The 23,820-nt window shown below is 46.5% G+C and overlaps 1 protein-coding gene and 1 pseudogene across 3 annotated transcripts in view; one reads left to right on the top strand and one right to left on the bottom strand.

The window, feature by feature from the left end:
* Positions 1-3,198, top strand: part of LOC134478836 (sperm motility kinase 2B-like) — a 61,686-nt gene extending 58,488 nt beyond the window's left edge. For 2 of the 3 annotated variants that reach the window (XM_063280813.1, XM_063280812.1), the window contains 2 exons: positions 827-2,403; positions 2,839-3,198. In XM_063280813.1, coding sequence (XP_063136883.1) covers positions 853-2,358 — 1,506 coding nt within the window. In that variant the 5' untranslated portion in view covers positions 827-852 and the 3' untranslated portion in view covers positions 2,359-2,403; positions 2,839-3,198. Of the gene's footprint in view, positions 1-826; positions 2,404-2,838 lie in introns of those variants that run through there. The other variant, XR_010062889.1, reaches the window with a different exon arrangement.
* Positions 3,199-12,903: 9,705 nt separating this feature from the next.
* Rpl24-ps5 (ribosomal protein L24, pseudogene 5) lies at positions 12,904-13,381 on the bottom strand (annotated as a pseudogene).
* Positions 13,382-23,820: the final 10,439 nt, after the last annotated feature.

Below are 23,820 nucleotides of genomic sequence, written 5' to 3'. Positions count from 1 at the left end.
AAGTGTCTTTGCAGCAGGAAATATTGTTCCTTGAGTATATCCCAGGAATGGCGTAGCTGTATCAGGTGGCACACCTATTTCTAGTTTTCTGAGGAACCCCCACACTCTACAGTGGCCACCTCAGTTTATAGCCTCCCACGGACACTGTGCATGAGGGTCTCCATCCCCCACATCCACCCCAGCATTGTTGCCTTTGCCATTCTGATTAGAATAAGATGAAGTCTCAAACTAGTTTTAGTTTTCATCTCCCTAATGGCCCAAGATGGTGAACATATACATATATATTTCTTAGCCATACATTCCTTAGCCATGCATGACTTGTGAGAAAAACCCTTTGAAGACCCCTATCTCAATTAATCCCAATTATTCACTGGGACGTTCCCTTAGAGTTGTCTCTTTATTACTTTCTATATTCTAGGAGTTTTGATGAGTGCGTTCTATTTTGTTTTAATCTCTAGGTATTTAGCTTTTATGTAGTTTTGCTTGTTTGGAGGTTGATTTTGTTTCATTTCATTTTCTGTAGCTTGGGTTTTCTAACTGTTAATAGTTTTAATTCCTTTGATTGTTCGTATATTTCGTTGTACATTTTTTTTCTTACACGATCAGTGATGTTGATTCTTAGTGTGGCTGAGCTGTGCTCCTCCCTCCTAGTGACTAGTATGTAGTTTTTTACTTAGGATTTCCTTGGCTTTGTACGTTGTTTTACTTTTGAGGGTTTCTGTTGTTGTTTTGGTTGGTTTTAGTTTTCTGTTTTTCTTATTTTTCACTATTTTACTTTCCATCTTAGCTCTCTTTCTTCCCTTTATTTCTTTTTCCTTCCTCTTAGGTAGCATTTATACTCTGTTACCTCCAATGAGCTTCCGGAGCAAACGGGAGTCAGAAAGGCTCCGATCTCAGGGCAGCTCTTGCACAGAGAGTTTCTGCTCTCAATATTTGGTTTTGAATACCATCGGCCATGGTTTCCACGCGGCCGTGAAGTTGGCCGTGCACCGCCTCACAGGTACCCCTGTGGCTGTCAAAATGCTCCTCAAGAGACAACAGTGGTGCCAGCAGGTCACATCTGAGGTAGAAATCATGATGAGGATCAACCACCCAAATATTGTATCTCTCATACAAGTCATTGACACTGAAAAGATAACATACCTCATCATGGAGTTGGCCAAGGGGAACCAGCTTTATTCTCGCATCAAAGAGGCTGGCCATCTGCAGGAGGATGAAGCACGGGGCATATTCAGACAATTATTAAGTGCTGTGGGATACTGCCATGAAGAAGGCATTATACACCGGGACCTTAAACCCGATAACATACTAGTCGATACCAAGGGAAGAATTAAAATCGTTGATTTTGGCTCTGCCATTCAAGTGCGGCCTGGGCAAAAGTTGAGAACGCACTATGGGACTTATGCATTTTCTGCTCCTGAGCTGTTCCTCGGGAAATTTTATGAGGGCCCCAAGGTCGACGTGTGGGCCCTAGGAGTAATTCTTTATTATATGACAGTTGGAAAACTCCCATTTGAGGCTGTCGGGCTACCACTACTCCGAAGGCAGGTTGTGTTAGGGACTTATGCTGAACCACTTGGCCTGTCAGAAGAGCTACAAGACCTGCTGAGTCTTTTAATGAAAGTGAATTCCCAGCAGAGGCCCACAATTCCTGACCTTTTGACTCATCCCTGGCTTAAGATAGACTCAGAGGGGTTCCCACAACCTTGTAAGGAACTCATCCCCCTCAGGCCAGACCCAGCCATTCTTAGAGCAATGCAGGACATTGGATTTGAAGCCCAAGAGGTTAAAGACTCCCTCGATCAGAAGAAATTCAACCAAAGTATGGCTTGTTACTACTTTTTGGAAAAGCAGGCTCTTCAAGAGTGTGACATCCCAACCCGGCCTCATCCATGCATGACCCCATTCCCGACCCTTGATTACCCTGCTACTTCAGTGCGAGGGCTCAGAAGGCGAGGAAGCGAGCCCAGATGGCTCGGGTCATCCTCTGATAGTCAAGGTTCTGACCTCGGCCAGACAGCTAGTCATGGATTAGTCAAGAGGGCCAGTTGGCCTGGCAGTCTTCTCTGCAGGCCACATCAGATAACACCCACAGTGGAGCTAACCCACAGAATTTCTATTAGTGACCCCTGCTTTTATTCAGTGCACAGCAAAGGCAAGAAGACCATCAACACTAAAAGCACAGAAGACAAATCCAGTGCCTCAGCAGAGGTTAAGCCTGTCGCAAGCAGGCCCTGGCCCAAAAGATTTAGGGGGTGGGTCAAGAACATCCGAAATGGCCTGATGAACCTGTGTTGCTGCATTCCGTCCAGAAAAAAACCTCCCCTGGGGCACAACAGAGTTGTTCCCCAGAAATGAAGAACATAGAAGGAATCCAGAGAGCAAGCATCCAACACTGCCCAGGTACATTGCTGTATTTGTATCTATTTTGCTCATGTCTGAGTCAACTGGCAGGTTATCATAGTGTGTATGTCTATGGGATGATGCACGGGGAAGCTAGGTCTAAAACACCGTGGGACGATGGTTAAGTCTAAGCTACCAGCACATCTGTCATTGCCGACAGTAACTCCCATGTTTATCCTGCTCATGGGAATACTAAAATACATTCAACTAGAAAGAGCCAGCAGGATACTGACCAATGTAGGAGGATAAAGTTGGAGAAGGAAGAGAAGGAGATGCTGAGGGAGGAGAGGGTGGTATAGGGTGGAGGCTAGGAGATGAGGGGAAGAGGTTCAGAGAAGCTTGGAGAGCAGTTTGGAACAGGGTGACCACAGCTGGAGAGATGCCCTGTCCAGCAGAGGTCCCAGAGTCCCTCTCACATGTGTCATTGCCTTTTAGAAGATCACTAGAGGATGCCGGATGCTGCATCTCTGCAGTCCCAGTGTTGAAGAGGACCCACGTGTGGACACGGACCTGCAGAAGGGAGCGCTGTGAGAGCTGTCACGTTCCAGGTCAGCTGTCGAAGGATGAAAGCAAATGAAGAGATGCCAGGTGGCAAGAGAGCACCTCAAAGGCATCACTCTTCCTGGTGGAGGTTGAAAACCAGTCCAAAGCTGGTAAAGACCAGAGCCCTTTTGCCGACCAGGGTCACATCACACACCTCCTCTTGGCACAAGTTCTCGCCTCACTCTTAGTGGAGGATATACGGCTTCTTGATGTGTTTATCTGACTCTGAGAATAAAATAGCTGTTTGTGAAAGATGACCTCGTAGATTTTTCTGCATCTTCTTCACATAGGAAAATTGGCCCTGTGGCATTCCAAGGCCCCAGGAAGAATAACTTCGTGCCTCAAACCATCAAATTAAAAGTGCCTTGGAAGGGACCAAGCTCTAATGTACCTGAATGGGGAAAGTGTAGGAAGTGTAGAAGCTCAAATCTAAGGACAGCATCATATTCTACATGCTTTGATTTCTAAAAGCCTAATGGCAGTCTTTATAGCCCACCTGAGCTGGGTCAGGATAGGTCCTGCTATTAACTCATGAGGAGTGACTGTGAGGCAGTCCAGTCAACAGATGTAAACTGCGGCTAGGCCTGGATCTTTGAATGAGTTGAGAAGAGTCGTAGAGTGGAGACCTCGGTGATTTTGTTGTATCTAGCGAGCAGTGTATGGATTTTGCTTTTGATTGGTTTGTGTGTGAGCTTCTGTATGTGTGTTTAGATCAGTGTGTGTTTGGGAGGAGGGTGGCTTGTGTATGTGGGGGGGGGGGCACGCATGTGTGTATATGTGTGTGTGTTTTCTTTTACCTTTACTTGAATGTGTGAGTACCTGTTTGTGTGTGTATACATGTGTGTATGTGTGTTTCTGTAGGTATTCCTGTGGATGACTGTGAGTACATCTGTGTGTGTGTGTGTGTGTGTGTGTGTGTGTGTGTGAGTGTCTGTGCCTTGTATGTCTACTAGTTGTTGGTGTGAGAACACCTGTGTGAGGAAAAGTGTTAAGGCCATCAGTCACCTTGGCCATTGTTTCTAAGGTAAGCGTCTCCCTTATGTTTTTCAAGTTTATTTATTTGTTTATTCACTTTACATCCAAATCATAGTCTCTCCCTCTCTCCTCTTCTCCTAGACCCACCTCACATGCCTCTCTTTCCCTAAGTCCCTTCTTTTCTCAGAAAAGGAGAGCCCAGCTTCTTGGGTATCACCCTGCCCTGGGGCATCTAGTCCTACCAGGAATAAGCATATCCTCACCCACAGAAAATGCTGCCCATCTAGGGGAAAGGGATCAAAGGCAGGCAACATTGCAAGCGAGCCTCTGCTCTAATTGTTGAGAAACCTACCTGAAGAGGAGCTGCACATCTGCTACAAATATGTAGGAGGCCTAGGTTTAGCCCCCGCATGCTGTTTGGTCGGTGGTTCAATCTCTGTGAGCCCTCATGCGCCCAAGTTGGTTGACTCTGTGGTTCTTCTTGTGGTGTCCTTGTCCCTCTGACTTTCTCAATTCTACTTCGTTTTTCCACAAGACTCCTCAAGCTCCCCCTAACATTTTTTTTCTTTTTTTTCAGAGCTGGGGACTGAACCCAGGGCCTTGCACTTGCTAGGCAAGCGCTCTACCACTGAACTAAATCCCCAACTCTCCCCCTAACATTTACCTCTAGGTCTCTACATCTGTTACCATCAGGTGCTGGAGGAAGCCTGGCAGAAGACAGTTACATCAGGTCCTGTCTGCAATTCCTAGACTATCTTTAATAGTGCTCTCTCCCATGGGGTGCATCTCAACGTCACTGCTTGGACTTTCCCTCAATCTCTGCTCCATCTTTATCCCTGAACATCTTGCACTTGGGACAAATTTGGGGTTAAAGCTTTTATGGATTGGTTACTGTCTCCCTCCCATACTGGAAATCCTGCCTGCCTACAGAAGTCCACTTCAGTCTCTCCAACCCCAACTGCTAGTAGTCTCATCACTCTCGTAGACTCCCTTGAGCTTTCTGAAAGAAAGAAAGAAAGAAAGAAAGAAAGAAAGAAAGAAAGAAAGAAAGAAAGAAAGGAAGAAAGGAGGAAAAGGAAACAAGCACACAGAAAGAGGGGGAGGTGGAAGAGTGGAAGGACAGGGATAGGGAGAGGGAGAGAGAGGGGCAGAGAGAGAGAGAGACAGAGAGATACAGAGAGAGACACAGAGAGAGAGAGAGACAGAGAGATACAGAGAGAGACACAGAGGGAGAGAGAGACAGAGAGACAGAGAGAGACAGAGACAGAGACAGAAACAGAGAGAGAGACAGAGTAGATGGATAGATGCTGCTGTAGTGAACTTAATCCCTTTAAAGTAGGCCTTCTTCTGGAGATAGTAACACCAGTCAGCCTGCTTGGAGTTTTGCCTTTCAGTGTCTTACAGCTTGTTACCCAGCAACTAACTATAAATAAGAACCACAGGGCAGGGAACTCAAACCTGTGAGGCCTGCCCTTAATTCTAACAACTCCCACGCCTGAGCCTAGCACAACTTGTCTCCTCGAGGCTCAGCGTAGCTATCTGTGACATAGCTGGTTCTTTTCCAGTGATGATGTCTTGTCTTGACACCAGTGCCTCCATCCTCTGTGTAAGGACTGTGCATGCCCCTTACCACTCGACTTTACCCTCCCAGCAGCACCCTGTTCCAGTTGTACTTTTGTTGTGATGAAATACCCTGAGAAAAGCTACATGCCTTTGGGATGAAGAAGAATGCTTACTGCTGCATAGAGCACTTGCTATGTTCCTATTTAGCTGTCAGGGAGCCAACAGAGGACATCAGGAAGGACAGGCATCAGAAAGTGTTGCCCCTAAGCCTACTGCAAAAGCAGCCAGCCAAGTGGTATTCTTGTTGAGGTAATTATCCTTGTTTGAGTGGCATCCACCCCATAGCTCAGTGTCTACTGTGGTCACAGGAGCCCTGTTCTGACCTGCAGAGGCAGTTCCCACTCCCATTTCAAATACATCTGGCTTCTACCAAGAAGCATGGCTAAGAAATGAGTATTTATTTTACTCCGCTGGAACACTGGCTTCCTCTATCTCCTCCATGGGACTCGATTAACTTGATTTTAAAGAAAGACACGTTCTTCTTAGAAACCCTGCACAGCTTCCTTCCCAAAAATTCTCACAGGAAATACAAGTCCCGTGATGAAAAAGCTTTTGGATCTCAGCACTTGGGTCCCTCTTCTCGTTCCCTCTGAGTTACCAGCACAGAGACCAGCTAAGAGGTTCTATGTGAGGCATGTGGAGGCAGCAGGGCCAGTTCCTGCACGCCTAATGTTCCACCAGCCCCCTTGCACAGGTACACTTTACCGGACAGACCCTTGGCTGCTCTGGGCTTCCAGAGCTTGTCCTACAGTCCTGTCTGTCTGAGCATGAGATGAGGACAAGGGGACTGGGCCTCTCTGTCTGCAGGGCTGGCCTGGGGGCAAGTAAGATGCAAAAGCAAAAGGCCTGGGGTGAGATGGGAGTCATGTGAAATACTTACTCCTGGGCCCAAGGCGGTCAGGAAGTCCCAGCCTCTCCCTCCTTTATCTGGCGCTGGGTAATAGGGCCCACCTCAGGGCCAAGAAGGTCATGTGTCCTAATGGGGTCCTTACATGCTGGACTACTGTGTGCTGGTCATAGTCTGCCTCTAAGTGGCCTCCATAGGATTGGGCGCTGGGAGTTCCTGTCCCTTCTGTCAAATTTGTTACTCCTTCAGGTGCCTCACCGGCATGCTTCACTGTCACCAGTGACAAGGCAGAGCCCCCACTTCCGGTATCGCCTCTATGGATGCCCAAAGGCCTCCAAGTGGCTCTGCATCCTCAATCGCCTCCTCTGTCAGCCCAGTCTCTGCTCTCTCAGCACAGCTAGCAATGGTGAGACAACCATTGCACAGACCTAGGTGTCTAAAATGACTGAGGCCACGAGCATGGACAGACAGGGCCGTGGACGCAGGAACCCAGCACTGAGCCATGACAACGAACATTCTAAGAGCTCGCTAAGGACACTGTGCTCCTAAGGCCTTCAGTTTTTATAACAGGGCCTCTCCCTTTCTCACTCACAGCCCTCTGAGATCCAGCCTAATCCGGACAGACCCTGGAATTCTCTGGGAGACTGTTGGACTGGGTGTGGTGGGTTCCTCTGTGCAGAGCACTAGGTCCTCAACCCTGGACCCTTAGGTGGCTTCCTCCCAGGAAACCCCTCAGAGCCCCTCCTGACAGGCCCAGCTCTCATTCTTCTACATCAGCAGCTCTCAACCTGTAGGTCGTTCCCCTTTGGGGGTCAATTCACAAGGGTCACCTAAGACCATCAGAAAACACAGATATTTACATTAGGATTCATAACAGCAGGAAAATTACAGTTATGAAGTAGCACCAGAAATAGTTTTATGATTAGGGGGTCACCACAACTCAAGGAATGATATTAAAGGGTCGCAGCATTAGGAAGGTTGAGAACCACATTATTCACCATCTGAGTCACAGCCTATCTAGGCCAAGTATTCATCTGGGTGAGACAGCACTCTCAGAGATGACCTAGCAGACAGTGGTGGTCGTGTTTAGAGACTGTACTCTGGCAAGGAGGAGGACGCTTGGATTTCTGGGCCATTCTCAAGTTGTAATTGTACAGTTCAACAACCTTTGTAATAAAAATCTCAGGCAGGTAGAAACTGTCTTTGCTTGCATCAAGTGGCACAAGTTCCTCCGTTCTTCAGAAGTTTCAGGTCCCTTCCTCAGGGTCCCACCTGGCGACCTGCACTGGCAGGAAGACGGGGCAGACGATTCCCATCCTTTGAAAGGCACCTCAGCTGGAGAGTGCTATGTGCACAGGAGGCAAGGAAGATGGCAGTCTGGGGAGAACTGGTTGCCTTCTGTCCCGGCTGGACATTTTTCATTCAAGGTACAATGTAAGGCCCCATCATGTTGCTCTCTCCTATGTTTTCACAAAACGAATCAAGAGTTGGGAGCTTCTTATTGTTGATGCTGTTTGGCGAGGAACAGAAAGGATTCTCCTTTGCTCCTCTCAGAACTTAGGATTTTTAAATAAAAATTATTCTTTAAACATGTGTCCATTTTAATAATTCTTGACAGTTAAGAGACCTATACGATTTGGAAGTGTTGGCACATATGTTGAATGGTGCCTACCACCATGTTTAAAACAGTTTTTCAAAATCTTCCCTATCAGGGTCAGGAGAGATGACTCAGTAACAAAGAACCATTGCTGCTCTTGCAGAGGACCAAGGTTACCCAGCATGCATGGTGACTTACAGTCATCAGTAACTCTAGTCCCAGGATCCAGTGGCCTTTTCTGGCTTCCGTGGGTACTACATATACACATGTACATACACACACACACACACACACACACACACACACACACACTTGTACACAAATTTTTTAAAAATATTTACAAATATTTACAGAGTCCTTCGTCAGTTACCAATTCTTCTGCCATCTCTGCCTTTCCTTAGTCCCAATTATTTTGTTTCGCGCCCTGAGACACACCCAGTCCCTCACAGGCTGTAGCTCTTGGGAGAGTAGACCCTGAGCCTTGACTGAGCAGCACTTGGGAGCTGGCTCTGGACTCTAGAATAGAGGTGAGCCTGAGGGCAGGAGAGCTGACCCTGTGTGCTGCCAAAGGCAGCATTGGGTGGCCTATGGAGCAGCGCTGGAGAGCTCGCCCTGGGACTGTGGATAAGGGAGAGCCTGTGACTGACCGGTTCATCCATCCACAGCCACTTGGGATTGAGTTCCTTGGGTCAGCAGGAGGTTGGAATCACTGACTCCTGTCTTCATAGTCCCTGAGTTAGGTCACAACCTGAGCCAGGCTCCCTCGTGTGGTTAATGGTAAGGACCCGAGACAAGACTGTCTTCCATTGCTAATGAATGACTAGAACTCAGGAATTGCACTGGTAATGAATGACTCACCCTCAGTTCCACCCTCCTCACCATTTCATCCCCATATTCCCTGTTAGGAAGCTCCAGCAAATCTCATTTTAATGAAGTGTGTGGCTACACCATTCCTGGTTTCCCTTTTCCCTCCCCACATACCCTCCCTTCTCCTTTTTTTGTTTTTTTTTGTTTTTTTTTTTGACATGAGGTCCTTCAATGACATCCCTGGCTGTCCTGAAATTCATTACATAAGTCAGATTGGCCTTAAACTGGAAGAGATCCTCCTGCTTCTGTCTCCAATGTGCTGGGATTAAAAGTGTGCACCACTACCTCCCAGACCCATTTCAGTTTTCTTCATTAAGCAAAAGCAGCTTGTACAAAGCAAGCACAGATGCCCACTGAGACAAATCGTACCTAGAAATACATTGTTTCAAGTAACTTCTCCTTTTCCTCTGTATTGTGTGATACTTGAGAAAACTTCCTTCTCATAAACTTCAACACAAAAGGTTTTTTTTAAATAGCTTGTAAACTTCAAGTCATAAAAGATGCAATTAATTAGTTAATTTGGACACATAGATTTTCTGAAACATTTTATACAAAAGAAAAAATAGCATGTGTCAAAGTAAAGAGGAAAAAAATATCATGAGGGGTGGGGGTGGTTGAGTGATTCCACATAAAAAAGTAGTCTTCCCAGTATCTATGACCAAAAGTGGCCAAGAGGGAAAAAAGTGCTTCAATTACTCAATAGAAAATTAAAGGGGGTAAGAATGCATGGTTTACAGAAACATCACCAGTCCATAAACATCCAGAAATACCTGGGTGCACGCACAGTGCTGAGATGCCAATTAAAACACACAGATGGTTTTAATCAGCTGGATGGGTGAAGTCAAGTGCTGTACCACACGATGAGCCCTGTGCACCAGTTTGCACTCTGCTGGAGAACTCTGCGTGGATACACACCCAGGAAAGCAATCAACACCGCTTACATATTACACATATGTGCCCTCTTTGTCATTCCATGAGCTGGCCAATCTCTTAGAAGCAGCAGCACATGGGAGAGAGGACCCTGAACCTTGATTGTGTGGAGGTGAGCAGGGCCTGAGGACATGAGTATAGAAATTCTGCCCCTGACTCCTGCCAATGGCAACACCGGGTGGCCTGGTCAGAGCACTAGACTGGCCATTTAGCCCCAGGGATTTGCCTGGCTCCATCTTCCCAGTCCCGGGATTGGAAGTGTGCACTACCATGCTTGGATCTTCTCTTCTCTTCTCTTCTCTTCTCTTCTCTTCTCTTCTCTTCTCTTCTCTTCTCTTCTCTTCTCTTCTCTCTTCTCTTCTCTCTTCTTCCTCCTCCTCCCCCTCCCCCTCCCCCTCCCCCTCCCTCTCCCTCTCCCTCTCCCTCTCTATCTTCATGGTTTATTTTGTAGCCACTGCTGTCCTGGAATGCCCTCTGTAGACCAGGCTGGCCTCAGGCTCACAGAGATCTGCCCGCCTCTGCCCATCGAGTGTTGGGATTAAAGGCAGCTCTAGCCCCACCCAGCTGTTTTGTTTTATTAATATGTGTATTAGAGAGTGAACTCAGGTCTTCAGACTTACAAGGTGAGTACTTTACTGAGTATGCTATTCATTTCCCCAGCTTGCTAAAATGAGCAATTGAATAGATATTTACTATATCATAAAATAAAAATAACTCCATCACATGGCAATTACACTGTTAGAAATCGGTGGGAAGAGGGCACTGTTTTACATATGACAGTATGTTCATTGTTTGGCCTACGGAGACAGCTGGGTCCCAGTTTAGCTCCTGTCCACAGACAGCGATGTATTGTTTTCGTTGTCTGTAGAGAGAAAATATGGCCTTGCTTAGGATTGGAGATGGAAAAACAAGCCCCATGAGGACGTCGAGGATATGCTGGAATCAGATTTGAGAAGCTGAGTCTGGGCAGTTGACCATTTGTGAAATCATGGTATCCCTTGTACAATGGGGTTTAAAAGCAAAGGATTGGCAGCCATCCAAACATTCCTTAAAGGGGTCTGGCTGAATAAATTATACCTCATTTGTAGAAGGGGATTCTATGCAATCGTTAAGACAGCAGAGCAGCAGTGTTCTCTCCAAAGGATGTGGCTCTGCTGTGTGGGGATGAAGGGAGCCTCATCCAGTACAAGCAGAGCACCAGCGGGGCCTGCCGCCCTTTATGTCAGCACCGAGTTCCCTGTGGGACTCCCTGGTGTTGGCAGTTTGTACACACACTGTTCCTTATGAGTCCTTTGTTTCTGCTAATTGTTTAATGTGTGGTGTGTGTGTGTGTGTGTGTGTGTGTGTGTGTGTGTATGTGTGTGTGTGATGTGTGTGTGGGTGTGTGTACTCAAAGAATTACCTAATTAAGTGATATAAATTAAAAACTTAATCTACATTGTAGCTTCTTCTAAAAATGAAGCTCATAAGTACGTGGGAAAGCACCCAGCCCATTGAATGCACTCCACAATGGAGAACTCCTATAGTAACAAAGGCAATCACTAAGTCTAAATAGCAGAACAGCTCTAACTCTGTTCTTTAACTTTCCCTCCTCAAGTTACATATTGGAATGGGCCCCTACTTGTCTCTCTTGAGGTGATCCTAAGGTGGTCTAAAAGCACTGTGCAGTCACAGCCCCAAAGTAGCTGGTAAGCTGCTATTATCAAGTGCTAACCAGTCTGTGTGTACTGTTTGCTATTCATAGTCAGAGCACTGCCTTTTCTTTTGCCCTGGGGTTTTGTCATCAACCTCCATTGGAGAAAGCCCTCTGCAGTCCCAGGACCTTCCCACCCACTTCCATCACTGCTGGGTGTCCTCCCCTCCCCTCCCCTGGGATGTCCAATTCTCACTGAGGATTCGCCTCTCTCTTGAGGTTTTCATACTTGTGAATGTCCCGTGGACACTCTCTTGTCCCAAGAGCACACTAGTGCTCAAGTCCTCATTCTGTGCTTCAGCTGCTCTTAGTTACTGAAGCTCTCAGATAACACAGATGCTTCCCACCACACACAACACCCACATTTACATTTAAGATTCCGTCTGTGAAGAAAAATGTCACACAGAGAGAAACTGAAGTTTACCTTATTCCACAGTTAAAACAAATGAAGCAGGATTTAGTCTTCGCCAGCACACAGCTTAATATGCCAGGCTACTGTGTCCAGACTCCTGTGGGTCTTACTCAGCTGTGGGAATTCCACCGCATCCCCACCCCCACCCATCCTACTGATGCACCTTCTGTCTTCGAGTGTGTTCACCCTCTGAAAGCCTGACGTGGGTTAAATTCATAAGGTCTTGGAATCTGACTTGCTGGTCCCTTAGTTTGTCTTGCCTGGTCCTATGTGTCGTTTGCTGAGATTTCTGGACTGTGCTAGCTGCATGCCTTGCTCTCTGCTGCTTGACTGTTACTTTTTAAGGTAGAATACAGAGATGGAAGACAGAAAGACACAGGAGTCCGACCTTCACCAGATGGGACTGTGTTTATTAGTGCACACAGAAAGGGGCAGCCTCTCTCCTGAGGAAGACTGAGGGGCCTGCCAGGGGGGAAACACTGACTATGAATCCTTACACGAGTCAGGTATGGGGCTTGGTACTAAGGAAATGCTGAAGCCATAACCCATGTCTCTCCCTCCTGAAACTGTTTGCCCACGGGTGACAGAAAGCCTCTACAGAGCTTCTTTTCTGTGCTGACCCATGAGGTTGAAAAAGTTGTCTGTAGTCCAGGAATCCGGCTGCTCTATTGTTGACTGTGGTTGCAATGTGACCAGATGAGCCTGCTCCTGCATCTGTGATTGTCCTGTAATAAGGAACGTTTACCTAGAACTGTGAGCAGGAATAAACCCACCGCACTCTGCTAAGGAGCTTCTGTCAGAGTGTTTTGTCACAGAAAAGAAACAGAGACATGAAAGGAAGATGGAGACACATCGACGAGGGGGAGATCTGACCCAACGCAAACCCAGGAACTACTCCAACATCTGATTCCTTTCTTTTTCTTTCTTTCTTTTTCCTTTTTCCTTTTCCTTTCTTTTATTTATTTTTTTAGAGTTAAAGACAAATCTTTATTTTTAAACTCTCATCTACCAAATTAGTATTTCCTACCAACTCGGGGAGCAGAGACCTTCACAGGCTTCACGATCTATTGTTTAGTGGTTGTCTTTGTGGGGGCCTTGGCAGCAGCCATTGCTGTCTTCTTTGATGCCTGCTTAGCCTTTTTTGCTTCCTTGGCAGCTCTGATAGCCTGTTCTCGCTGAGCTTTCCTAACTTCTGGTTTCTGATTCCTCTTGGCCATTATATCAGCCAGAGAAGCACCCGTGATGGCCTGCTGGAATTTGACTTCAAGCGGGTTCCTTTCTTTTGAATTTCTTCCAACTGTCCTTCCTTGGGTTTTCTTCTGGACAGGACAGTCCAGTTAATTTGGCGAGGGTTCCTTTGGCAAGGAATGCAGACTCACATTTGGCATTAAGAAACTTGAAATCCTTCCCATCGGTCCTGGCATAGCGCCGCCCGTGTCCAGAGTAGATCTTGTAACTGCTAAAACTGCACAGCCCTACCTTCATGGTGACAGATGTCCCTGATTCCTTTCAAACACACCATCTCTGTGTGCTTTTTCTGATAATGATTTTAAAAAATGCATTCCTTTCTTTGGTGTGATTTTAAGTTTAAAATAAACACTGTTGCAAAAAGCCACATAAATTTAAATATTTCTAGCAGAAAATTATCTTGATTTTGAAAGATGTGTTTGATTTACTTTCAATATGAAACCAGCATGAGACTTGATCCCACTGATTCCACAGATTTCTATCACTGGAGAGCCAATCTCCACAGCAGGTTGGCTGTTCTGGGATGACTTTGCCTCTCCAGGAGGTGAGAAGCAGGCAAGAGGCTCCCTTAAGTGCAGCAGAGGGTCAGGGGGTGGGGTGTGGTGGTTGTGGTATACACTGGGTAAGACAGACTGGAAAGAGGGGCCTTGCCAGCAAGACCAAGTCTAACAAGAGGTTCTTCTCTCTGCACTCTAAAGTAGACTTTGGGGACACTCCAGTAAGAATTACTCGTCCTGAGACAAAGTTCTTCAAACGCTAAGGAAATTTTTGCCAAGGCTCCATCTAAACACAGTTAGACACATACGTAAGTTGTTGACCCTGAAAGCTGGTCGACTCATAAAAGCATTCTCTTTTAACTGATTAAAAGCCAACTTAGAGGACACATTCTACTTTGCAGACTAATTTATTGCCTGGTTCTAGAATTGTAAAGAATGCCCATTAAGATCTTTAATTAAACAAATCAGCATTTAAGAAACTCCTAGATTCTGAAACTTGGTTCTGAACATGCTATACAAGCAAGCTATGAAGCAGACATGGTCTGGAGACCTGCAGACACTGCCTGCCTAGACTTCCCTTTGCAGAGGATACACTTTTGGCAAAGCATTTGCAGACACCACTATCCAGAGGACACTGGCCATAAGTCCCTGTTCTTGTAGGCAGCAGCAGTTCTCATAGATTCAGAAGAACCTGGCCAAGTCCCTCTCTTCAGTAGAACCTTAGGGAGGCAGGAAGTCTCAGGAGATTCTCCATGCTGATAAATCTGGAATTTGCTTCCTCTAGGAGTTCACAGGGAGGGCATTCTGAGGAGAATAGCTGTAAGAATACGATGTTCACGGTTGGCTTCACACAGGTCACAGTATCTGCAGCAATAGCCCTGACTGAGATGTTGTCCATGAGTCCAGAGCTAACAGACAACCCCAGTGTAGGTATAGAGTTGGGGGAGGGGATGGGGTGTGTGTGTGTGTGTGTGTGTGTGTGTGTGTCTGTGTGTGTGTGTGTCTGTGTCTGTGTGTCTGTGTGTGTGTCTGTCACCTGGGAAGTGAATTAACATCAAAAGGGATATCGATGGTGTTCACATTCTTCTCCGACCTCTCTCCCTCCCTTCAGCCTGGGAACCTGAGAGCCTGAGGCAGACCCACCGAGAAACCCGGCCTACCTTCAGAAGACCAAGAAGAGATGTCTTCTCCTGCCTTATGAACTTGCATTTCTCTCTGGAGACTATCATGCAGTTGCTTCTCTATGTATCCATGGCATTAATAAACTTCTTAGTCCCCAGTAATCTTTCAGTGCCTTTTTGAACACCCTACCACCATCACCACCACCACCATCTAAAACTCAACAAGAACTGGCCATTTTTTCGGTTGATGTATACTGGGAGATGAGTGTTAGCATTTTGTCTAAGCTCTGCCCCGTGGTTACCTGGCAGGAGTCAAGTGTGCCTGACTCACTGTAAAAGGGGCTGTTTGCCGCCTCTGCTCTCTCTTGTTCTTGCTTTACTGCTCCAGCTCTATTTTCTCACCCCTTCCCCACCTCTCCCCATTTCTCTCCCCCTCTCTCTCCATGTGCTCATGGCCAGCCTCTACTTCTCTACTCCTCTTCTCTCTCTCTCTCTCTCTCTCTCTCTCTCTCTCTCTCTCTCTCTCTCTCTCTCCCTCTCTCTCTCTCTCTATCTATCTGCCTTTCTCTGTCTCTACTACCCTCTCACTCCCCTCCCCGTGCCCTGAATAAACTCTATTCTATACTATATCATCATGTGGCTGGTTCCTCAGGGAGAAATGATGCCTCGGTACCGGCCCTCTGAGGCACACTCTTCCCCACAACTGACTGCACCTTCACCAATACATATTCCTTTTCTCCCTTATCTTTTTATAAACACAATAATAAATAATTTCAGATAATAGCTAACAGGATTTTGATGAACAAGACACAAAGAGCTAGTACCAGCCATGGGGATGATGTGGTGTTAGCAGGGCTGGTTTCCCAAGCGGTGGCCAGTGAGGCTAATGTGACAGAACTAGAGGAGAGACACACCAGGCCCTGGAAGTGCAAACTTTCCCACACGGTCAGAATGCCTCTAGCCATGGCCTTGACTCTATATCTGAAGCACAGCTTCTGAAACCCTGGTCTGTAAAGCCAGTTCTCCTTGGAGGCTTTCCTGAGCAGGCACTGCCAGGCTGGCTGGACGCTCAGCAGTGCCAACTGATTTGCCAATGTGAAAAGGTTTTGCTCAGAAGCAGCCCTCTCCTGTCAGTCCTGAGAGATTTAAGGAATGCCCTAGAGACCTCCCTCCAGTAGAATTTCAATGTGCAGGAACATAGGGGCCTCATCTGTGTTCTGCCCCTAAGAAGACTCAGTGCCTGATATAATGAACAACAGCATGTGCTTGTGAATGAATACACAGGTCATGTTGACAGGCTCCACCCACGGCAACTGGGCAGTGTCCATCACACTCCCTGGAAGCCCTGCAAACACCCCTTCTGCCCAGAGGAAGTTCTGTAAACTCACTCAAAGTATTTGATTCAGATATGGAGGGCAGCGCTTGGCACAAAACAGCCATCTCCAAAGAAGTTTCAATGGTTGTGGTTGTCAGCTCACTGTTAGTAGAGAAAGGAAGCTGTAGGAGTGTGGATCCATCCATCTCTTTGTTCCCTAGTTGTGATTTCAGTGTAACCGAATTTTCCAAACTTCCTTACCATGGAGGACAAACCTAGAACTGAAGCTGAAAGAAACCCTTTGTTCCCTGAGTTGCTTTTGCCAAGGGCTTTTTTATCACAACAGGAAAAGAAACCAGGACAACTTCTCTCTCTGATGTACTCCTCCACAAAGGTTACAATCCAGTCAAACCTCTGGAGATAGACAGTAGCCAACTGGGATAGGGTGTCAGGTTCCCCACCAGCAGCAGGCATCTGACATGGGCCAGGAGCAGAATCATTGGCTGTGGGACCTTGAAAGGCACTCCGGTTCCTTGTTGGGGAGGCTTGAAGCCCTGGCCACCCTGAAGAAATGGTAAGCGTTTGCCTGACTCCCATGAAACCAGGCAGGTTACTAGCAACAGCCCACCATAGATCTGTGGCCACCAGTCACTTAAGGGCAATGCCCCATTCCCCTCCACAGGTAGAGGACATGACCACAGGTCATGGAGCCTCAGGACAGATTTCCATTATAATGAGGTACCTAAAGGCCTGGAGGCTTAGCCAAAAACCTTTTCTTCCCAGACATTCCTCCACGCAAAACGTATTTAATCTCCGGCCCTCTGAGAAGTGGGACATGGCTTTACTCCTCTACTTTACACCATTACAATCAACTCCTTAAAACCACAGACTGTCTCTCTTCACCAGGACCCACCACGGGGAGCTGTGGAGAAGCCCTTCACCTACAGAGCCACCATCTAATCTCTCTACAGAACCACCATCTAATCTCCCCTAGAAGGCCTCCCTGAGCTGCCAGCCACCTCCACAACCAAGCCTGTAGGCTACCTCAGTCAAGCCAAGAACTCTCCCCTGGGGACCAGCCGGAGCTCCTCCCTTTTTCCCCTTGGTCGCAGGCTAGATCCAGCCCCATGACCCCCACTTTGTTCTCAGCTCTTCTGCAGCATCTCAGTGGCGCCTGGATGCACAAGAACCTGAGACCACACAGCCTGGGCCCCCTTGCAGGCCCAGGGACCCCGAGTCAGCTCTGACTGTGTCCTGTGGCATAGACTGCTCTTCCCCAACACAGATCAGTGTCTTGTGGCTTCCCACAGGCTGGCACCTGCCCAGTAGCAGCACTGGGTAAGTGTATTCAACGTCTCCTGTCCTGCTTCCCCGAGCGGCATGAGCATCCCACAATAACCCTACATTGGGCGTCAGTTATAAACCTACAGAGGTTCGGTGGACGTGGTAGTTCTGATGTCTCCTAACTCACAATCACTGCGTGCAGTGTTGCACCCCTTTAATGCCAACATTTGGGAGGCAGTGGCAGGTGAAGCTCTGTGAGTCTGAGGCCAGCATAGACTACACAGTGAGATGTGGTCTCAAAAATAAATAAATAAATAAATATTAACTCACAGCTGCATGCTTTATTAATTGTTACCATTATGTTGCTTGAGACTTATTTTTTAAATACAGAGAACTGTGTTTTGACTCTTCCCTCTCTCTTTTTATTTCTTTTCAAGTTAATGGAAGATTTCCAATAAAAGATCAACTTGACTTCACATTGCTTTCATTTTCTTTTTACCGTTTCTCTGTTGTCTATTTTGTTCGGTTTCAACTTCTTTCTCTACTCATTAGGTATCAAGAAACTCACAGTAATTGACCCTGTATTGGAACAAGGCAGAGAATGGATGGGTGGATAGACAGTGTGAAGAAGGGAGGGACTGAGTAATAAATGCTTGGATAGAGGATGAATGGATCAGGGGACTGGTGGATGGACTGGTGCGTGAGTTGGTGTATGAATGAATGGTGGATAATGATGCATTGATGGATGGATGGATGGATGGATGGATGGATGGATGGATGGATGGATGGATGGATGGATGATGTATGGATGATAGATGCATGGATGTGTGATGGAGAGATGGATGATGGATGGATTGATGATGAATGGAAGGGTAGTGGATGGAGAGGTGGATAGATGAATGGTCAGGGAGTGTAATGGTTACTACTGTTTGCTAACTGCATGGGATATAGGATCACTTAGGAAAGAACATTCTGGAAATATCTGTAAGGAGTTTCTAAACTGAGTTAACAGATATAGGAAGACCATGTAATAATGTCCTGAGATTCCTAAGATGAATTAAAAGGGAGAAAGCTAGCTGACTGCTCACATTCATTAACTCTGATTCCTGAATGTGGACACAATGTGAGCAGCTCCCTAACCCGGATGATGGAAGATGGATAGGTGGACGCTTCCCTTTCTGTGATGGACTGTAGACCAAAACTGTGAGCCAAAACAAATCTGTCCTTAAGTGGCTTTTGTCAGAACACAGAGGAAAGTAAACTAACAGACACAGGCCCAGAAATAAATGCAGTTTCCTATTTTATGCTTCTTAGTGTGTGTGGTCAGGTTGCTGATAGTGCCAGCAAGCCACAGTAGCATGTCTTTCTGAGGAACTTGGGTTTACTACCATTGACAGGGTTCAGCAAAGACCCCAGCAGGCTCATTGTAACCAAGAATCTGAGCAAGGAAGGTCTTTAGCCTTCCAGGCCTCTAGCTCCTGAGGCCTAAAGTCTGCTGAGCAATTTCTTTGACGAAGGAAAGAATATCTTCTAAGAAAAACCCTGACTTGTCCAGTCTGGGCATTTATTTGATTTGTTTTCGTGCTGTACACGTATATTTCAAGACAGTGAATCCCATGAGATTCCTCTCAGACAGAGGAAAGAGCTTTATCAGAACTGAAACAGAAGCTGTGCACAGGACTCCCCTGCCTGCTTAGTCTTGCTTCAGGGTGCAGGACCGTCAGGAAAACACAGGCCAGCTGGGGCAGCTCCACTGGGGTGGCCATCATCCCGGGCACTGTCTGCTGGCTTGTCTCAGGCCAGGCCTTGGGTGTTCTACCTGCCTGGGACTGCTGCAGGTCACAGTGATGCCCACGGCTACAAACCCAGAGGAAAGGAGCTCGAATGAGTGGCCTCCTGCAGAACACAGATGCTGCCTCTGCCCTGGAGAGCAGGCTCCCTTCTGAGCCTTCTGTCTGGCTTGTGCTGAGCTCTGGGAGGGGAAACTGTCAGAAGGGTTTTTTTTCCTGAAGCCTCAATCAACTGATTCACCTTTTTTTCTGAACTTTTTGTTACTAAAAGATCAAAGTCTCCATTTCAGCCACAGCCCTTCCTGGGCTGGGTAGAATCCTGTGAGGAGAACATTCCTCTGAGAAACACTGAGTCCCCTGTGGAAAGGCAGTTTCTTGGGCCAGGTGACAAAGGACCACTCCCTGGGCCCTCTTGAAGCCCACAAGTTGATTACATTTGCTCTGGTTCCTCAGTGATGCATCAGTTGCCAGCTGTGTCTCCTGCTTTCTAGGAACTGGAGCTCCCTGTGTTTGAAGTTAAGGAGTCTGAGGCCCTTTGAGCACTTTTTCCATCTTGGTCTCCAGATGTCAGAAGAGAAAACACTGGCCAGCATGGTTTCTCTGCAAGTTAATGAAGTCATTGATGTCTCCAACAGAGAGAGCAGCAGTGTTTCCCTCTAGGAATGCTGCAGTGGCTGGCATTCACCCAACTTTGCATTGTGATCAAAACCACAGCTAGAACTAACAATGAAGAAAACCCATGAGCATCTAGTATAGAGCAAGCCCCAAGCCCAGTAAAGAATAACAGTCATTGTTCAGGATCATTTAGGGACTGTGTGCATATCTTATAAAACCAGGCACTCCAAATAGACATCAGCATGTGGACCACAGAACTAAGTGAAAAACAAAAATGGAATTCCATTAAGTGGGATGTCCATAACAGTGGTTCAACCCTCTTGAACCCTGCAGGTGAGTGTTGAAAGTACCTTGGTCCATTATGGCACGGGAATATGTACCACCAGAGAGAGCCAAGCCAACTTTTTCTCCTTATCTGCTCCCACATAGAAAAGAGCCAGTTTGAACATGTTTCTTAAAACCATCACCTGTGTGTGGAGATAGACAAGTCATTAGCAGGAGCCTGCTAGGCCTCAGCTCTTCTTGACCTGCTGAGGAAGTGAGTGCTCCATATCCTGACTCACATGCTCCCCAGCAGCTCAACACCTTCCCTCACACTGAAGACTTCAATTTGGCTATTCAAAGGTCCTTGAAGATTGAGAAGTCAGTCTCCAATGGAGGCTATAGCATTCTCCACAGCAGACTTTCATGTCAGTATTACTACTGCGTATGAAGAATTGTTTCCATCTTCCAAATGAGGAAGCAGTGATGATCAAAAAGTAGAGAAATCGAGTCATCCCCAAAGCCTGCGTAGATTAGGCTCTACATACACACAAATGTGTGCATGAACATACACACACACACACACACACACACACACACACACACACACACACACACACATGAACACACGCTCACCAACTACCCAGGGCATTTCTGCAGTCACCTGACCAGTGAGAGGAGACAGTTTCACACACACCCCACCCCAACACCCACACACCACCTTCACCTGGCCCCTGGCCCCACTTTTTGTACTAGTTACCACTCAAGGTGCTGTGCTGACAGACACCGAGGGCTCGTTAGGGTCTTTCTGACACTGAGGAGGTCATTTAAGTCTCACTTCAGTTGACCACAGTGTCAGTTGTTGATTCTCTAATATTTTGCACACTGTATCAGTTTTTTATTCCTGCTATAAGAATGTCCTGTGAGACCCAGTTGCTACTCAGACCACAATATTTGCAGCTGCCACCACTGCCTTTTTGAAGATACTGACAACCATCCCACTGAGTCCCTGTTTCTGGGTTCCTAGCTGACAGAGTTCCCAGTATCAGGATCTCTCACCTGACACATCAGCTTACATCACAGGGTGTATTAGAAGTTAGACATTCTATTCCCACCATTTTCCCTGCCTCCTGTCTAGGAATTAGAACCTATGGCAGCAGGCTTGTACTGTGAGACATCCCCCATCTCCAGAAATCAGAAAAAGAGATCCCTACTTCTGCAGTGAGGCCCTAGTTTCCTCTCTTCCAAGTCACCACCACACAATCTGTCTCTGCTGCTGGGTCCTGAATGATCCTTGAAGCCACAGCGATGCATTTGCCTCTCTGTCTGTCCACAGCTTTAATAACTTCTATGAAAAGTTCTTCACTGCCCAGAGATCCATTTCAGTGTCCCTCCCGACGACTCCCCATTCAAAACCTTTCACCTATTCCTTTAAAATCTCCACAAATGTAGAGGTTTAAAAACAATGTAACTTTACACTTTATAGTCCTGGAAGAATGAATTCTGAAATCAAGTCAACAGTGGCTGTATTCCTAGATCTCTCTACCCCCTCCTCTTCCCCTCCCCCGCCTCACTCCTCCCTCTCCCTTTTTTCTCCCTCTCCCACCTGCTCGCTCTCTCTCTCTCTCTCTCTCTCTCTCTCTCTCTCTCTCTCTCTCTCTCTGTCTCTTGCTTCCTTCTTTTCCCACCATTTTTTCTATAATGTCCATACCAAATGTGATTTTTTTTTTTGTTAACTTGAGTATTTCTTATATACATTTCAAGTGTTATTCCCTTTCCCGGTTTCCGGGCAAAATTCCCCTCCCCCCTCCCCTTCCTTATGGGTGTTCCCCTCCCAACCCTCCCCCCATTGCCGCCCTCCCCCCATAGTCTAGTTCACTGGGGGTTCAGTCTTAGCAGGACCCAGGGCTTCCCCTTCCACTGGTGCTCTTACTAGGATATTCATTGCTACCTATGGGGTCAGAGTCCAGGGTCAGTCCATATATAGTCTTTAGGTAGTGGCTTAGTCCCTGGAAGCTCTGGTTGCTTGACATTGTTTTACTTTTGGGGTCTCGAGCCCCTTCAAGCTCTTCCAGTTCTTTCTCTGATTCCTTCAACGGGGGTCCTATTCTCAGTTCAGTGGTTTGCTGCTGGCATTCGCCTCTGTATTTGCTGTATTCTGGCTGTGTCTCTCAGGAGCGATCTACATGCGGCTCCTGTCGGTCTGCACTTCTTTGCTTCATCCATCTTGTCTAATTGGGTGGCTGTATATGTATGGGCCACATGTGGGGCAGGCTCTGATTGGGTGTTCCTTCAGTCTCTGTTTTAATTTTTGCCTCTCCCTTCCCTGCCAAGGGTATTCTTTTTCCTCATTTAAAGAAGGAGTGAAGCATTCACATTTTGATCATCCGTCTTGAGTTTCGTTTGTTCTAGGGATCTAGGGTAATTCAAGCATTTGGGCTAATAGCCACTTATCAATGAGTGCATACCATGTATATCTTTCTGTGATTGGGTTAGCTCACTCAGGATGATATTTTCCAGTTCCAACCATTTGCCTACGAATTTCATAAAGTCGTTGTTTTTGATAGCTGAGTAATATTCCATTGTGTAGATGTACCACATTTTCTGTATCCATTCCTCTGTTGAAGGGCATCTCGGTTCTTTCCATTTTCTGGCTATTATAAATAAGGCTGCGATGAACATAGTGGAGCACGTGTCTCTTTTATATGTTGAGGCATCTTTTGGGTATATGCCCAAGAGAGGTATAGCTGGATCCTCAGGCAGTTCAATGTCCAATTTTCTGAGGAACCTCCAGACTGATTTCCAGAATGGTTTTACCAGTCTGCAATCCCACCAACAATGGAGGAGTGTTCCTCTTTCTCCACATCCTCACCAGCATCTGCTGTCACATGAGTTTTTGATCTTAGCCATTCTCACTGGTGTGAGGTGAAATCTCAGGGTTGTTTTGAATTCCATTTCCCTTATGACTAAAGATGTTGAACATTTCTTTAGGTGTTTCTCAGCCATTCGGCATTCCTCAGCTGTGAATTCTTTGTTTAGCTCTGAACCCCATTTTTTAATAGGGTTATTTGTTTCCCTGCGGTCTAACTTCTTGAGTTCTTTGTATATTTTGGATATAAGGCCTCTATCTGTTGTAGGATTGGTAAAGATCTTTTCCCAATCTGTTGGTTGCCGTTTTGTCCTAACCACCGTGTCCTTTGCCTTACAGAAGCTTTGCAGTTTTATGAGATCCCATTTGTCGATTCTTGATCTTAGAGCATAAGCCATTGGAGTTTTGTTCAGGAAATTTTTTCCAGTGCCCATGTGTTCCAGATGCTTCCCTAGTTTTTCTTCTATTAGTTTGAGTGTGTCTGGTTTGATGTGGAGGTCCTTGATCCACTTGGACTTAAGCTTTGTACAGGGTGATAAGCATGGATCGATCTGCATTCTTCTACATGTTGCCCTCCAGTTGAACCAGCACCATTTGCTGAAAATGCTATCTTTTTTCCATTGGATGGTTTTGGCTCCTTTGTCAAAAATCAAGTGACCATAGGTGTGTGGGTTCATTTCTGGGTCTTCAATTCTATTCCATTGGTCTATCTGTCTGTCTCTGTACCAATACCATGCAGTTTTTATCACTATTGCTCTGTAATACTGCTTGAGTTCAGGGATAGTGATTCCCCCTGAAGTCCTTTTATTGTTGAGGATAGCTTTAGCTATCCTGGGTTTTTTGTTATTCCAGATGAATTTGCAAATTGCTCTGTCTAACTCTTTGAAGAATTGGATTGGTATTTTGATGGGGATTGCATTGAATCTGTAG

The sequence above is a fragment of the Rattus norvegicus genome, chromosome 1, assembly GCF_036323735.1.
Source record: "Rattus norvegicus strain BN/NHsdMcwi chromosome 1, GRCr8, whole genome shotgun sequence".
Classification (NCBI taxonomy): Eukaryota; Metazoa; Chordata; class Mammalia; order Rodentia; family Muridae; genus Rattus; species Rattus norvegicus.
The sequence above is the reverse complement of the archived record's forward strand: the minus strand, read 5'-3'. Positions and strand labels throughout refer to the sequence as shown.